We start from the raw sequence: 15654 nt of genomic DNA, 5'->3' as shown, positions 1-15654 counted from the left end.
TGTGAGTGAACTGTATTGCTGACCAACTTGGATCCGAGCAATAAAGAGCCTTTTAAAAATGTGGTGTCCTCGAGTTTTTTAAATTTACAAATAAAATATAATGTCCAGCTCAATACAATTTAATTCCAAGAGATAAATCTCTTCAATGCAAATCCTCAACACTATTACACCATCAAATATACTGTATTAAAGTAAATTTCTTGAATACTGGCCTCAGAAGTACTTAAGTGGTATAAAAGCTCATTGCAATCAATATAAAACTGATTAAAGAATATATGTAGAAAATGCATGACTGTGTTGACAAGTACAACATCGCATGTCAGAACAAATGGATTTGGATAAATGAAAGAACTCAAACAGGCATTGCCGAGAAAATTCTCCAAATAGTTCTACAAGTTTTAATTATAAACCACTGTAGTGTACTAGGTGTAATGCAAGACTGAGTCCTCAATTGTCAAATATTTCAAATCACTTATTCGGCAGGCCTGCCAAAATACTGGATAAAATAAAACATATTTAGGAAATTTACATTAATTATGAATGTTGAGAGGTAGTTAATTGAGAGTAATAACCATTTTCAAATGGCTCTTTTCGAGGCACTTACGAACCTAATTACAGCAGAACTTGTTTCAATTACAGTAATCATTCTGCACGTGCTGGTTTCTCTTCAAAATCATTGTTCCCTTAAAGCTCTTTAAAAGAGACTTTCTGTCCTCATCACAGCTGACATTTGATTGTCTCTTGATTGTCAGGAAACCCTTGTTAAACTTTGATCCTCTTCGCAAATGTACAGTCAGGTCCATAAATATTTGGACATTGACACAATTTTCATCATTTTGGCTCTGTATACCACCACAATGGATTTGAAATGAAACAATCAAGATGTGCTTTAAGTGCAGACTTTCAGCTTTAATTTCAGGGTATTTACATCCAAATCAGGTGAACGGTGTAGGAATTACAACACATTTGATATGTGGCCCCCCCCTTTTTAAGGGATCAAAAGTAATTGGACAATAGGCTGCTCAGCTGTTCCATGGCCAAGGTGTATGTTATTCCCTCATAAAGGGAGTTCATTATTTCATTGACAAGGAGCAGATAAAAGGTCTAGAGTTCATTTCAAGTATGGTATTTGTGTTTGGAATCTGTTGCTGTCAACTCTCAATATGAAGTCCAAAGAGCTGTCACCATCAGTGAAGCAAGCCATCGTTAGGCTGAAAAATCAAAACAAACCTATCAGAGAGATAGCAAAAACATTAGGTGTGGCCAAATCAACTGTTTGGTACATTCTTAAAAAGAAAGAACGCACATGTGAGCTCAGCAACACCAAAAGACCCGGAAGACCACGGAAAACAACTGTGGTGGATGACATAAGAATTCTTTCCCTGGTGAAGAAAAACCCCTTCACAACAGTTGGCCAGATCAAGAACACTCTCCAGGAGGTAGGCGTATCTGTGTCAAAGTCAACAATTAAGAGAAGACTTCACCAGAGTAAATACAGAGGGTTCACCACAAGATGTAAACCATTGGTGAGTCTCAAAAACAGGAAGACCAGATTAGAGTTTGCCAAAAAACATCTAAAAGAGCCTGTACAGTTCTGGAACAACATCCTATGGACAGATGAGACCAAGATCAACTTGTACCAGAATGATGGGAAGAGAAGAGTATGGAGAAGGGAAGGAACTGCTCATGATCCAAAGCATACCACCTCATCAGTGAAGCATGGTGGAGGTAGTGTTATGGCATGGGCATGTATGGCTGCCAATGGAACTGGTTCCCTTGTATTTATCGATGATGTGACTGCTGACAAAAGCAGTAGGATGAATTCTGAAGTGTTTCGGGCAATATTATCTGCTCAGATTCAGCCAAATGCTTCAGAACTCATAGGACGGCGCTTCACAGTGCAGATGGACAATGACCCGAAGCATACTGCGAAAGCAACCAAAGAGTGGAATGTTCTGCAATGGCCAAGTCAATCACCTGACCTAAATCCAATTGATCATGCACTTCACTTGCTAAAGACAAAACTGAAGGGAAAATGCCCCAAGAACAAGCAGGAACTGAAGACAGTTGCAGTAGAGGCCTGGCAGAGCATCACCAGGGACGAAACCCAGCGTCTGGTGATGTCTATGGGTTCCAGACTTCAGGCTGTCATTGACTGCAAAGGATTTGCAACCAAGTATTAAAAGTGACAATTAGATTTATGATTATGTTAGTTTGTCCAATTATTTTTGGTCCCTTAAAAAGGGGGGGGCCACATATAAAATGTGTTGTAATTCCTACACCGTTCACCTGATTTGGATGTAAATACCCTGAAATTAAAGCTGAAAGTCTGCACTTAAAGCACATCTTGATTGTTTCATTTCAAATCCATTGTAGTGGTATACAGAGCCAAAATGATGAAAATTGTGTCAATGTCCAAATATTTATGGACCTGACTGTATATATATTGCAATAAATACATATTCAACAGGCATTTTATACTTTTGATGAGTGATTCTGCAATTATTACACAACACTCTTAAATCCACAACCATTACTGACCATGTTCTCAAAGACGTACAGCTCTCTTACATACACACCAGCCATAAAGACCAGACCACAAACCAGACAGAACCCCTCACACCCTCACTGGGTCTTCAGCTTGTCCATGGCAGTGCCATTGTGCTGGCTCCCGTCCAGATTGAGGCGGTGCTGGTGGTAGCGTCGGATCAGAGCCCCAGGTACCAGCGCCACACAGGCTATGGCCAGCAGCTGCAGGAGCCTGGCCCAGGAGAACAGGTCATCCAGGGAGGACACCTCCGACAGCATGGCACCCATCTGCACACAGATGAAGTTGTATGGGATCAGCCCTAAGAGAGACACAGATACACACACACGTTGTGAGGACAGGACATCAGCCCAGCAGCTTGTCGTTGTCCTGGTCCTCAAAATTAAAAACCATCAAGTGTGATCTCGCTTCTTAAAAGAGGTCACTGTTCAGTCATTAGTTTAAGGTGTCTCATACTGTGACATGCTGCATTTGACCTTAAAACAATATAGTAAAATTACAGAGGGTTTGGCCATCCAGGCTGGAGTCTGCACATACATGGAGAGTTAGGCTCTAAAACTTGGAGCTGGAGTGCTATTTCTCAACGATGCATACCAATAAAGACAGAGAAGAAGAAGAAAGTCACAGGAATGTTGAAAATGGGGGCAGACATGTTGAGGAACCAGTTGGGGGTCATGGGGAAGAACCTCAGGAAAAGCAGGAAGAAGAACAGACTGCTCTGGTTCTCCTCCACCTGACACAGCAAAACAAAACCAATGATGGACATGTAAACACCACAATCACACTCGGCTACCTACCAGTGGCAACTAGAACCCAAACATTTTTGGGTTTATGATGGGAAGGGTAGGTGATGTTGTTGAGAAGCACTTTTTGACATGTTTACTGAAATGAACTTCACATCCTAATAGCAACCAGTAAATCTAAAGGTCTGACAGGAAAATAAAATCAATCAGATATCTGTGGGTGTCGCAGGACTGTAATAAGCACGACCAATCATTAAGGTCGAACAGGCACTAATGATTGGATGGCATTCGTACCAAATGCAATGCTTGGACGGGCTACTTGTCTGTCTACCTCCCAGCAGTAGTCAAGCATTACATTTATTCATTTAGCAGACGCTTTTATCCAAAGCGACTTCCAAGAGAGAGCTTTACAAAGTGCATAGGTCACTGATCATAACAACAAGATAGCCACAAAAACATTGCGAGTAGCCAAAACATGAAGCACACATTGTGAACAACCAAAGTAAGTGCCAAAGGGAAGAACCATAAGAGCATGTAGTTAAACAAGTTACAATTAAACAACATGAACCGCTATAAGTGCAAGTGTACCTGTGGAAAAAACAAGCAACAATAATAAAAAAAATATATCACAGCGAGTACAACATTTTTTAATCAGTTACCACTAACCACAAGAGCAACAAGTCTCTAAGCAAGTCATTGTGATCCTTGAGGAAACTAACATCGGGTCAAGCGAACCATTCCTAAGTACCGTTGTACTCCCGGAACAAGTGCGTCTTGAGCCTTTTCTTGAAGGTGGAGAGACAGTCAGTGTCTCTGACAGCAGTGCATTCATGTGTTTTGGAGGAGTGGCTTTTAAGGGAGAGGGTGGGATATTTGGGTGTGCTTTGCCTTCGGCAAGGGCACAACCTTTGTTCTCTCACATATATATTATTATTTTTATTATTCTTTTTGCCCCCCTAAAACTCAGTCAATATTTGGCCTACATAGACAACCTAGGTGTCAAAAGTTTCGTCTTGGTACCGATTGAGTTGCTTGTATTGGGATTTACGTTCCGTTGCATGGTTTAGGCTTAGGTTAAGTTTTTGTGGCGAAAAGTGAAGCTAACGGTGGCTAATTTGCTAGCCACAGTCACTGACGTTACTAACGTCACTAACGTCACGAAAACTCACGTGACTACCTCTAGCAGAACATTAGTTTAGCAGCTCGTTAACTTCTGGGAGATAGCTAAGCTAACTACTTTACTGCAAGGCAGCTGCAGAAACGCCACAAGCAAAGAGGCCAGGGTGATAACTATTTACTCATTTTACTTTGTGATATGACACACAATTGTGATGTGTAATGTACAATATAAGCTGATATTATTAAGGATGTACATCTACTTTCGGAAACTGTAGTTTACTATTTCACTGAAGTATTAGCATCATGACATTAGCCTCTGTTGCCCGGGCAACTCATAACAGTGGTCTATGATGCATCTGTTTTCAATCGTTAAAATAAACATTCCTCACAAATACGTTTTCGTTGTAGGATTTATTATGACATTAGATTACAAGTAAACGATTTGTGGGTGAAATTATCATTACCTGTCGTTTCAAACCAGTGTAGCTCACTGCAACGCTGTAGCCTACGCGAGACACTACAAAAACATCTACACAGCTGTTTAGAAAGTCAAACGGCAACAGAACATGTTCGGCACTCCCCTTACTTAAATCAAAAGTCTATCTAACTACTAACCTGAACTTCATTGCCACAGCCTAAACGTTGTCCATCTGTTCATGAAAATAATTAATTTCAGCCTAAACCGTACAACGGAACGTTAAATCCAATTCAACCAACGCAATCGCTACCAAGACGAACACAGCAGTAGTCTAGTACTGTACTGTAGTAGTACAATTTACCGGGGCAGCTTCTCCACACAGGGCTATATCGCACTTGGCGTTGTTACTGACAATGATCGCTGCCAGTGAGCTTTTTATGAATGAGCGATTTTCCACTAAATAAATGTCAAGCTTATTTACGTTTTGGGGGGCATATTTTCAGTTAGCAGATGGTACTGTTTGAATCGCGATTCCATCTTCTACTGCCGGGTAACGTCGTAGAATAATCTTCAAAGGGGGTTCTTTATTAATGAATGAATGCAATGAGTAGGCTAAATGCCTGAAAATATCATGAGAAGGGAAAAACTTAAAATGACGTTTAAGTCATAGAGATTAGGTCAATTTTTAGACCGGTCTGCCATATTTATTCGTTTTGATTCAACGATGAGGCTGCCTCTTGCAGGGGAAATGAGAAGACATCTATTTCATTCTACACTTCACTCGTATTTTCAGTTGTAAATGAGCAGCAAAAAAGAAGCTTTTAAATCTATGTAATCTTTATAAATAATAAGTATGCATTTTTATATAAAATATACAGAAATATCAGTTGTAAAAATGTCATTCAAAAACGGACCCCTCTGCAACCGACGAAAGCAAGCACACCCTACAATTTCCCCAGAAATTGTACCCTCTCTAGTTAGGTTTAAATCCTTCCAAACTCAAATTGCTAAGTTTGAAAAACGTACCTATCCTGCCTTTACCTCACATTTCACACTTACCTTTCCCTGCAGCATTGAGACCTTGTTTGGGAAGAGCTTGATAATGTAGTGTTTGCCAAAGGCTTTGGATAGGAGGTAACACAGGGTGGAGCCCACAGTTGTGAGGATACAGGCCAGCGACAACCCCTGCCATGGGCCAAACAATGCTCCAGCAAGAATGTTCTAGAAATGACAGGATAAATATTATTTATATAAAGTACATAACTCAAGATGACATGCCTACAATGAGCTCCTGATCAGCGCCTGATTTTGTATGGATTCTGTTAATGTTAGGTGGGTTGGATGTAATCACAAGACAAGTGTGAACTGGACAAGCTAGTCTTTACCAGAAGGGAGGACCCGGGGATTGCAAAGGACTGCTTGTAGATGTAAGCACTGCAGAAGAGCAGCAGGACGTAGCCAGTGTGCTCCTGTTTGTAGAACTGCAGCAGCTCCGCCAACTCTCTGAGCTCCACCAAGTCTGACGGGAACTTTAACCTGAGGAGACGGAGAATTGTGGCAGACATGTTCAAAGTTCAAATGGGGGGAGTCATTAAGCGGACACTTGTATTGCCAAAACGTAGACATTGTATAAGTTTATTCGCGTAATTATGACGACAGGGCTCTCAAGTACAATGAGTACACCAGCACGTGATAAGCTAACTGCAAACCGAAACATTCACTGTAATGTGAGACGTAGAGAAGCATACTAGTGTGTATGTGTGGAGGCTACCTCAGTTCTTCGCTTTCTGCCCGAGGGTCAGTAGACGTTTTCACGTTTTCCTTCGCATGACGATGAAGATGTCGGGGTTGTTTGGGAAGATAAGAGGACAGCACATACAGATACAATGTGGCTGCGACAATTACAGTTATTAATCCCCAAATCGAGCGCATGTTCAGCAGGTGGATGGATTTAGCTTCTTCACTAACTAGTATCTCTACTCCTTACATGTCGTCTGCCTAATGCCTACCTGCGCATTTTGGCGTTTTCTATTCACAGAGGAACCATGCCTTCAATACAAAAAGATGGGGGACAAGAAAGGGTGTTGGGCTGCATGGTAACAAATTTGACGTCATGTCCGTGTTCGCGTTGAACACAGACCCCCACCCATAGACATGTATCCATAGATACAAGGCCGGGTTAAGGCATTTTGAGGCCTGGGGCTAATTACCAGGATGAAGCCCCTATATCACCCCGACGCACATCATGACACGCACACAAACCAACGCCAGGTGCACTGACACATCAGTGCTTTAAAGTCCACAGAGCCACTCTATAAATATGATCAGTTTAAACATGTGACTCACCATCACATCAGTGATATTAAAAGGCCCGTTTTTTGCTCATTCTTAATGCAAACTCATCAATGAGCTCTTCAAAGTCCAGTTGGCGCAGTATGTCATATGCTCTATTGACTAGGCACCGAATCCAGGATTTGGTTTCGGCCGAATATTGGGCTTTTTGACGGGAGTCGGTTTCGGCTGAACCTTACATTTTTTTCCACCAAACCCAAACTCTACGCATGCACCTACGCGCACTACGCTGGTCGAAATAGTGGCGCCGCCGTTGATTACGGGAAGGTGTTTACGTAGGTGGTCCGTTCAATGCAGTAGGCTGAGAGAAAGTGAAAATGGAACTCGTGAGCAGAAAAGGGAGTTATATTAACTAACTAAAGTTCGGGAGGAAGTTAGCGCACCAAGATTCCTCCTCTACTCCATTCAAGCAACTCGCAAAAGCACGGAAGAATGCGCACCAACTCCAATCAACTTCATACGCATCAACTCCCCGTATCAATTACGAGGTTTGTATAAAGTGTCTTCCGTTGCTCTGATCCTTGTGCTAGCATGTTTTTAGCCCTGTCATCTATCCAGGCTCCCCGGGGGATCCGATCGAGCCGCTGCTCGGCCGTGACCCATAAGGACTCTCCGCCATACCCCGAGTCCATACCCGGTAACTATTCATGAACCATCCACATCACCTCCCCGGTAACTATACATGCACCATCCACATCACCTCCACCATCTCTGCATCCCCTAATCACACTCTCATCCTCCCAGGAACCCAGGCCCGGCTCTGCTACCGCCCTCCATCAGCACCAGGCTCGGCTCTGCTACCAGCCTGCGACACCCTGCATTAGGCTTGGCTCTGCTACCAGCCTCAGGCTTGGCTCTGCTACCAGCTTGTACCACAATGCATTAGGCTTGGCTTTGCTACCAGCCCTGCTTCAATAAAAGCTATCTATTCAATCTATTGTGTGATTACTGAACTCGTGAAAAGTGTTGTATGCAGTGGCGATTTCTTTAAGACTGCCCTAAAGTATATAAAAAAAATTATGGTAGAATATTTACTATTGTGTTAACATTTTAAATGCGTTAAGAACACGTTCATCTCGAAGACGAGTTCGTTCAGAATCAGCTACGTAGCAGGTCGACTGACTGATTTCCTTCTCATACAGTCCAGTAGCGTCACAGTGCATTTCCCTGTTGAAGCCCAGCTTCAATGGACATCAATGGGGCTGCTTTGAACAGTTTTTTCAGTGCTTCGAAACTATACGGTCATTGGATAAATGCTGCGATTATGTCCCGCCCACGGACGCTCAGCGTCTCTGGGGGTGACTGGAGGAGTGGGCTGGCCTGGACGCTGGGCTTCCGCGTGATGATTGGAGGGTCTGTCGAAAGACTGCATCTCCTTTTGATTGACAGCCATTTTGTACTATAAAAAGTCGCCGAAGATATTCGAGCTCAGTCCTATCGCGGATTTTGGCCCCACTCTCGTGCTTTCTTTGACCGGACATTTTCGCACATTATTTTTGTTTTCACGCTGAATGTTTCTAATGTTATGCGCGGTGCCGTTGACTCACTCGACATCGGGCAACCTGAGGCCCCCCTGGTCGCAAGGCCCAGGGCTGCAGCCCCTAAAGCCCATTGCCTTAACCCTTGTGCTGCCTTCGGGTCACATGACCCAAAGGTTCATAACGAACCATCATTGTGTTTACCCAGTTTTACCCAATACAAAAACTAATAAAAATAATTTTCTTTTAACCTTTGCAATGTGGGGGGTCTGAGACAGCCCAACGGTTAAAAGAAAATGCTTCACTTTGTTTTTGTATGAGGTAAATTTGTCGCAATACGACGGTGGGTCACACGGCTGATGGGTCAGAATGACCCGAAGATAACACAAGGGTTAATCCGGCCCTGCATAGATATATATAAAGACTAGATGTCTTACGGTGGAGTCTAGAACGTCCGCACATGGCAGCCATCTTGCTCAAGTCAACACGCTCACCCATGTACTTTTTAAATGACCATAACTTGCTCAATTTTCAACCGATTTTTAAACGGTTTGGTTTGTTATCAACGTCAGAGATGTCGTTATGCCATTGCATACTTATGAATAATTGTGTAATTTTTTTTACAAATAGAAGTATGCAGTGGCATAACGACATCTGACGTTGATAACAAACCAAACACTAACAATCATTGTCTTGTTGGAAGACAAATCTCCGTCCCAGTCCCTTTGCAGACTCCATTAGGTTTTCTTCCAGAATGGTCCTGTATTTGGCTCCATCCATCTTCCCATCAATTTTAACCATCTTCCCTGTCCCTGCTGAAGAAAATCAGGCCCAAACCATGATGCTGCCACCACCATGTTTGACAGTGGGGATGGTGTGTTCAGGGTGATGAGCTGTGTTGCTTTTACGCCAAACATAACGTTTTGCATTGTTGTCAAAAAGTTCGATTTTTGATTCATCTGACCAGAGCACCTTCTTCCACATGTTTGGTGTGTCTCCCAGGTGGCTTGTGGCAAACTTTAAACAACACTTTTTATGGATATCTTTAAGAAATGGCTTTCTTCTTGCCACTCTTCCATAAAGGCCAGATTTGTGCAGTATACGACTGATTGTTGTTCTATGGACAGAGTCTCCCACCCCTGCTGTAGATCTCTGCAGTTCATCCAGAGTGATCATGGGCCTCTTGGCTGCATCTCTGATCAGTCTTCTCCTTGTATGAGCTGAAAGTTTAGAGGGACGGCCGGGTCTTGGTAGATTTGCAGTGGTCTGATACTCCTTCCATTTCAATATTATCGCTTGCACAGTGCTCCTTGGGATGTTTAAAGCTTGGGAAATCTTTTTGTATCCAAATCCGGCTTTAAACTTCTCCCCAACAGTATCTTGGACCTGCCTGGTGTGTTCCTTGTTCTTCATGATGCTCTCTGCGCTTTAAACGGACCTCTGACACTATCACAGAGCAGGTGCATTTATACGGAGACTTGATTACACACAGGTGGATTCTATTTATCATCATTAGTCATTTAGGTCAACATTGGATCATTCAGAGATCCTCACTGAACTTCTGGAGAGTGTTTGCTGCACTGAAAGTAAAGGGACTGAATACTTTTGCACGCCAAATTTTTAAGTTTTTGATTTGTTAAAAAAGTTTGAAATATCCAATACATTTCGTTCCACTTCATGATTGTGTCCCACTTGTTGTTGATTTTTCATAAAAATTTTCAATTTTATATCTTTATGTTTGAAGCCTGAAATGTGGCAAAAGGTCGAAAAATTCAAGGGGGCCGAATATTTTCGCAAGGCACTGTATTATGGGACCTCTGCGACTCCAGACCACTCTTTCTAGAACACAGATTTGTGTCATTGAATACCATCATTACATATTGGAATAGACACACAATATTTCAATGCTTCAAATGGTGACCCCGACGCTGAAAAGAGGGAGTCCAGAGGGTTCCGGCCCGACCGACAGATCGGGAGAAAGACCCATGCCACGAGGAGGCAGACGTAATTGTCAGAGGCGCCTCAACATAAAAAAAGGTAAGCAGACACCTGTTAATTCAAAGTACTGCTATTCGGAACTGAGAACCAAATTTAGACGATTACTATGTTTCATCGTGCCTAATCAAACCAACAGTGGTGGGAAATCAACCGTTTTTGTGTTTTGTCTTTGTCAAGGGGAGGTTAGAGTCCTCTCCAAAAGGGTGGAAGTCCCTACACGTGTTTTGTCCTTGTCAAGGAGAGGTTAGAGTCCTCTTCAAATGGGTGAGAGTCCCTATACGTGTTTTGTCCTTGTCAAGGAAAGGTTAGAGTCCTCTTCAAAAGGGTGAGAGTCCTAACACATGGCTTGTCTTTGTCAAGGAGAGGTTAGAGTCCTCTTCAAAAGGGTGAGAGTCCCTACATGTTTGTTTTTGTCAAGGAGAGGTTAGAGTCCTCTCCAAAAGGGTGGAAGTCCCTACACGTGTTTTGTCTTTGTCAAGTAGAGGTTAGAGTCCTCTTCAAATGGGTGAGAGTCCCTATACGTGTTTTGTCTTTGTCAAGGAGAGGTTAGAGTCCTCTTCAAAAGGGTGAGAGTCCTAACACGTGATTTGTCTTTGTCAAGGAGAAGTTAGAGTCCTCTTCAAAAAGGGTGAGAGTCCCTGTAGGCCTACGTGTTTTGTGTTTATAAAAAAGGAGAGGGTAAAATCCACTCCAAGGGTTAGAGTCCCTGAACTTGTTTTGTGTTGAATAAAAATAGAGAGGAGTGTGGTGTGTTTTTTTTCTTTGACCAAGAAGTTACAGAAATCCTGAGGAGAGATGGAGAAAGGTGGGGGCTAAAAGAGTCCCGTTACTTGAGATCTTACAAAGGTGATCCCAGAGGTATTAGATGTAATTTGGTTAAAAATGAGCAAGAGAAAAAACTAAATGTATTTTTATTTGTAGTTTAATTGTAATTTGGTTTTAAGTTTTATTTGAGAGTTTTATCAGAGCCTGGCATACTGTTTGGGATAAACAGTTAGGCTGTGATAATGTTTAATAATAATTAATAAATGGTATTAGTGCATGAAGAGGGTTATTATAACATTCAGTTCTGAAAATAATTTGGGAAGACTCATCAAGTCTGATAAATTGTGGTTATGATGGTTTGAGCTAATTGGCTCGTTTTGAACTGCAGCAAAACGAGTTATGAAGTTCTATAGAAAATATAGTTGGGAAAAATGTTTGGTTAATAGCTACATTAAGAACATTATTTGGTCTATATTTAATTTAAGAAGCATATGGATTCTGGTTTGGCATAATGAAAATTGCTTTTATCATATCTTTGATAAAAATAGGTGTGATTTGGTAAAATAGTCACAAGAGGACCTTATGTTACTAAGGAATCTGTTTCTTTATGTGCTGATTTGAGCCATGGGATGAATCATGTCTCAAACAGGAGGGATGGAGATAACGAAAGAGTGTTTATAGCATATGGATTTAAAAATTATTCAAGAAAACTTTAAGAAATAACTTTTTTAGCATACCCTATTTGTGCAAACATGATATGCATGAACTTTATTGAACTAAAGAAATGTGAAGGGGAAAATACTGCCTGGTAATTATAGATACAGTATGTTTACTATGTGAATTTAAGTCTTTTCCAGTCCTATACCAGATGCATAACGCCATTTGAATTGATTTATTGGAGATCATATGTAATACCACAACTTAAACCTTTCACATAGCATGATGAAAAGGCGAATCAAATGGTTAACCAATTTTATAAAAAATGCTAACTAGAAAAGAGACATCTTCTGCTAAATTCTGTTCCAGGTGAAGCTGTAAACCAGAGTGGAGGAGTTAAACCAGGAGATTGGTTTGACGGTTACATTTTGAATAAAATTTCTTTTGATAATTTCTTTTATTTTTTCTATATTACAATTCTAAAAAGCTTGGCTAAAGTTGTATGCATGTGGGTACCTGTGAGTATGTCCAGGTCTGCCGTGGATACATATACATAGGTGGATACATACGTGGACATTCGACATCTGTCGAATGTCCACTCTGTGGAGTGGACATTCCAGTCATTAGGGTTTTCCCACTGTGTCCAGTGTGTCCTCACCACTTGGCCATAACGCTGCATAGTCTCATCATTATTGTTGATTTGTATGCCAACATTGTGTAATCAGTAATGGGATAAATTTGGGTTTGTTGTCACACCCTATAAGGGTGTGAAAGGAGGGATTTATTTGAACTTTAAAAATATCCACTTTAAATCCTCCAATGGGTTCTTGATTTCAATATCTGTGTTTAATCATTGGTGTTCGACTGTTCGCATCTCATTTGACTCAGTTACTGCTTGATCATGGGTTATGCTGGGACTGTAACTCTTTTCTGCTTCAGGACGACCGGCGGGTCTGACTACCTAACCCCTGTTCTAAGGCCCCATTCCCCTGGAGACCATGTCCCCCCCCCCCTTTCTCACTGGATGATCTACCCCTTCCCCTTGGAGACCCTGCCCCATCTGCCCCTATGCCTCATCAGACCTAGGAGTGGTCTGCCCCCCTTGAAGACCCTGTCCCACCTTCCCCAATACATCATCAGATGTTCGGGGAAGCCTGTTGTACATTTATGGACAGGACCATTCAAGGTCATCGAGAGAACCTCGCACGCCCTAAGGGTGCTGGGGAAAGGAAGTACGTGGTACCACTGGAGCATGTGTTGTGCTGCTCCAGAATCCAGTTGTACGTTGCAGGAGTTTGTGGAGAAGGGCCAGGAGGGCCAGTGAACCTTTTGCTACGAATGTGAGAGTCCGGAAAAGAGGGTTACGACTAGGTCAAGAGTGATACTGCTTGACCACACTAGAATAGTACTGGACTAAGAAGGTTTCCGCTATTTTACTTAAGAGTGTGCTATATCAATATCAACATGATTGTTGCTGTATCCCTGTATCAGGTCCCTGTGCAACTGGATCATTGTCTCGGCTGTGGAGAACCCAAAGACGGGGTTCCAAATGCCGTTGCTGGGACAGGACGAGGAGGTGGTGGTTGGTCCGGGCTATGTTGATTGATCTCTGGTGTTTTCAGAGATCAAAAGAGGGATTAAAGAATATATTGTGCTTATTAAAGTTATGTCTTATGAAACTTAGAAGTGTGCTCAGGCTTAAACATGGTGTCTCACAAAGGGTGTGGGAAGCAGGCTGTTCTTTGTGTCTCTATGTCTTCATTTTCAGAAACAACCTTGAAACCGGGTGGAGACGGCACCCGAGCAGGTGGGACGCGTAGGCAAGAACAACTCCCTGATGCACGAGAGAACAAGCTCAACCCTCTTTTATCTTTCTGTTTTTAATTGCACTGTATAAATATATGCTGGGGAGGGACAGATAGCCAGTTGGACTTTGTGAACCAACCCAAACTCTGTTACGTGCGATGCATTGAGTGGGCAACACGCCGTGTACTGAGTGGGCCGCGCGCCGTGTATTGAGTGGGCCGGTCTGACAGTAACTCCCGGGCCACTTATTTCCCCCAGTCCGTCCCTGCATGTAGCCATGCAGCAGCTATTCTGTGGAAGGTAAAAATATAAAACTACATATGCACAGCACTTGACAAAATGTACTTTTGCACTTGTAATTTAATATACTTATGTTCATGCTTACTGTCTTTATTTATCCACTTAAGTAAGTGAATAAATAACCAAGACAGTATTGATAATGATGCCATTATTGCAGGTGCAAAATGCAGTGATTGGAGGAAAGTCAGGGCTTGCATGTACAGATGAGCAGCGCAGGTGGAATGCAGGGACATCAAAGAACCTTGAGCCTAAACATCTGAGTCAGATTAACTTCAGGCACCACAAGGCAGAACAGCAATACAGTGTTAACTGTAGGGCAGTAGCCAGTCAACGACTCCCAAATACACCACATCTTCAGGTGGCTGAGCGGTTAGGGGATCGGGCTCATAATCTGAAGGTTGCCAGTTCGATTCCCGGCCGTGCAAAATGACGTTGTGTCCTTGGGCAAGGCACTTCACCCTACTTGCCTCGGGGAGAATGTCCCTGTACTTACTGTAAGTCGCTCTGGATAAGAGCGTCTGCTAAATGACTAAATGTAATTACTGTTATCTACCTCCACCTCTCTCTCTCTGGGGTCAGATGGCTGAGTGGTTAGGGAATCGGGCTATCAATCAGAAGATTGCCGGATCGATTCCCGGCTGTGCCAAATGACGTTGTGGCAAGGCACTTCACCCTACTTGCCTCGGGGAGAATGTCCCTGTACTTACTGTAAGTCGCTCTGGATAAGAGTGTCTGCTAAATGACTAAATGTAAATGTAAATCATGTGTCACACAAATACTTCAGAGACAGTGTGGACAAAGCCCTCCTCGTTGAAGTTAATGATGCCCAAGCAGCGCAATTAGAAACCAGAGAACAAAGTGCCTCTGATTTGTGGCACAATTGTAGAAAAATCAGACTTACAGCAAGTTCTGCAAAAAAGGTTCCCGTCCATGCAACCACAAGCAGTGACAAATTTCTATGTGAGCATATCCCTCATTTCGTGGTAACTATGCAACTAACTATGGAAAAGCAAATAAATGTAGAGCTTACCAAGAGCTAAAAGAAGAGGGCATGAGCATTACTCATAGGGGCACTGTTGTGAGTGTCCAAGAACCATGGCTTTCTGCCAGTCCTGATGGGGTCAATGACTCATGTGTGCTACTGGAAGTAAAGTGTCCAGTGCCAACCCAGCCCTCACTCACTGTACAACTTACTCAGAAATGCAGTGATGTCAAACTAGTAGATGAAGAGCTGCAATTGCAGAAAACGGGCAGTAGGGGATAATACATGCAAATACAGCTTACAATGTTTTGCACAGGTCTAAAATATGCTACCCTTTTTATCTGGACACCCAAAGAGCATGTTTCCCTTACAGTGCAGTATAATGAGACATTTGTGAGGGAGCAAGTCAAGCGATTGAGAGGTTTTTATTTCTCACGTATGCTACCTCGGCTTGTAGATGAATATGCTGCAGGACGGTTTAAGCTAAA

General features: G+C 42.5%; 1 protein-coding gene and 2 long non-coding RNA genes across 3 annotated transcripts; 2 read left to right on the top strand and 1 right to left on the bottom strand.

Annotated features, from left to right (window-relative positions):
- Nucleotides 1-375: 375 nt before the first annotated feature.
- On the bottom strand, nt 376-6883 carry tmem41aa (transmembrane protein 41aa). Its single transcript, XM_062457447.1, has 5 exons — nt 6600-6883; nt 6214-6364; nt 5888-6049; nt 3143-3281; nt 376-2849 (listed from the first exon to the last, which is right to left on the bottom strand). The coding sequence occupies exons 1-5, from the start codon at nt 6758-6760 to the stop codon at nt 2626-2628; spliced, it is 837 nt and encodes a 278-aa protein (XP_062313431.1). The 5' UTR covers nt 6761-6883; the 3' UTR covers nt 376-2625.
- A 485-nt stretch (nt 6884-7368) lies between these two features.
- LOC134016893 (uncharacterized) lies at nt 7369-8035 on the top strand. Its single transcript, XR_009929696.1, has 3 exons — nt 7369-7668; nt 7739-7817; nt 7925-8035. It is a non-coding gene; the product is annotated as an uncharacterized LOC134016893 (long non-coding RNA).
- Nucleotides 8036-11079: 3044 nt separating this feature from the next.
- Nucleotides 11080-12442, top strand: LOC134016892 (uncharacterized). Its single transcript, XR_009929695.1, has 3 exons — nt 11080-11134; nt 11476-11599; nt 11655-12442. It is a non-coding gene; the product is annotated as an uncharacterized LOC134016892 (long non-coding RNA).
- Nucleotides 12443-15654: the final 3212 nt, after the last annotated feature.

This window comes from Osmerus eperlanus, chromosome 3, assembly GCF_963692335.1.
Source record: "Osmerus eperlanus chromosome 3, fOsmEpe2.1, whole genome shotgun sequence".
In the NCBI taxonomy this organism is placed as follows: domain Eukaryota; kingdom Metazoa; phylum Chordata; class Actinopteri; order Osmeriformes; family Osmeridae; genus Osmerus; species Osmerus eperlanus.
The sequence above is the reverse complement of the archived record's forward strand: the minus strand, read 5'-3'. Positions and strand labels throughout refer to the sequence as shown.

Coding starts and splice junctions, on each gene's coding strand:
- tmem41aa (XM_062457447.1), bottom strand. CDS start 6,760: ATGCGCTCGATTTGGGGATTAATAACTGTAATTGTCGCAGCCACATTG. Junction 6,365..6,599: donor GCAGAAAGCGAAGAACTGAG/GTAGCCTCCACA, acceptor CCGTCTCCTCAG/GTTAAAGTTCCCGTCAGACT. Junction 3,282..5,887: donor TCTCAATGCTGCAGGGAAAG/GTAAGTGTGAAA, acceptor TTGCTGTGTCAG/GTGGAGGAGAACCAGAGCAG.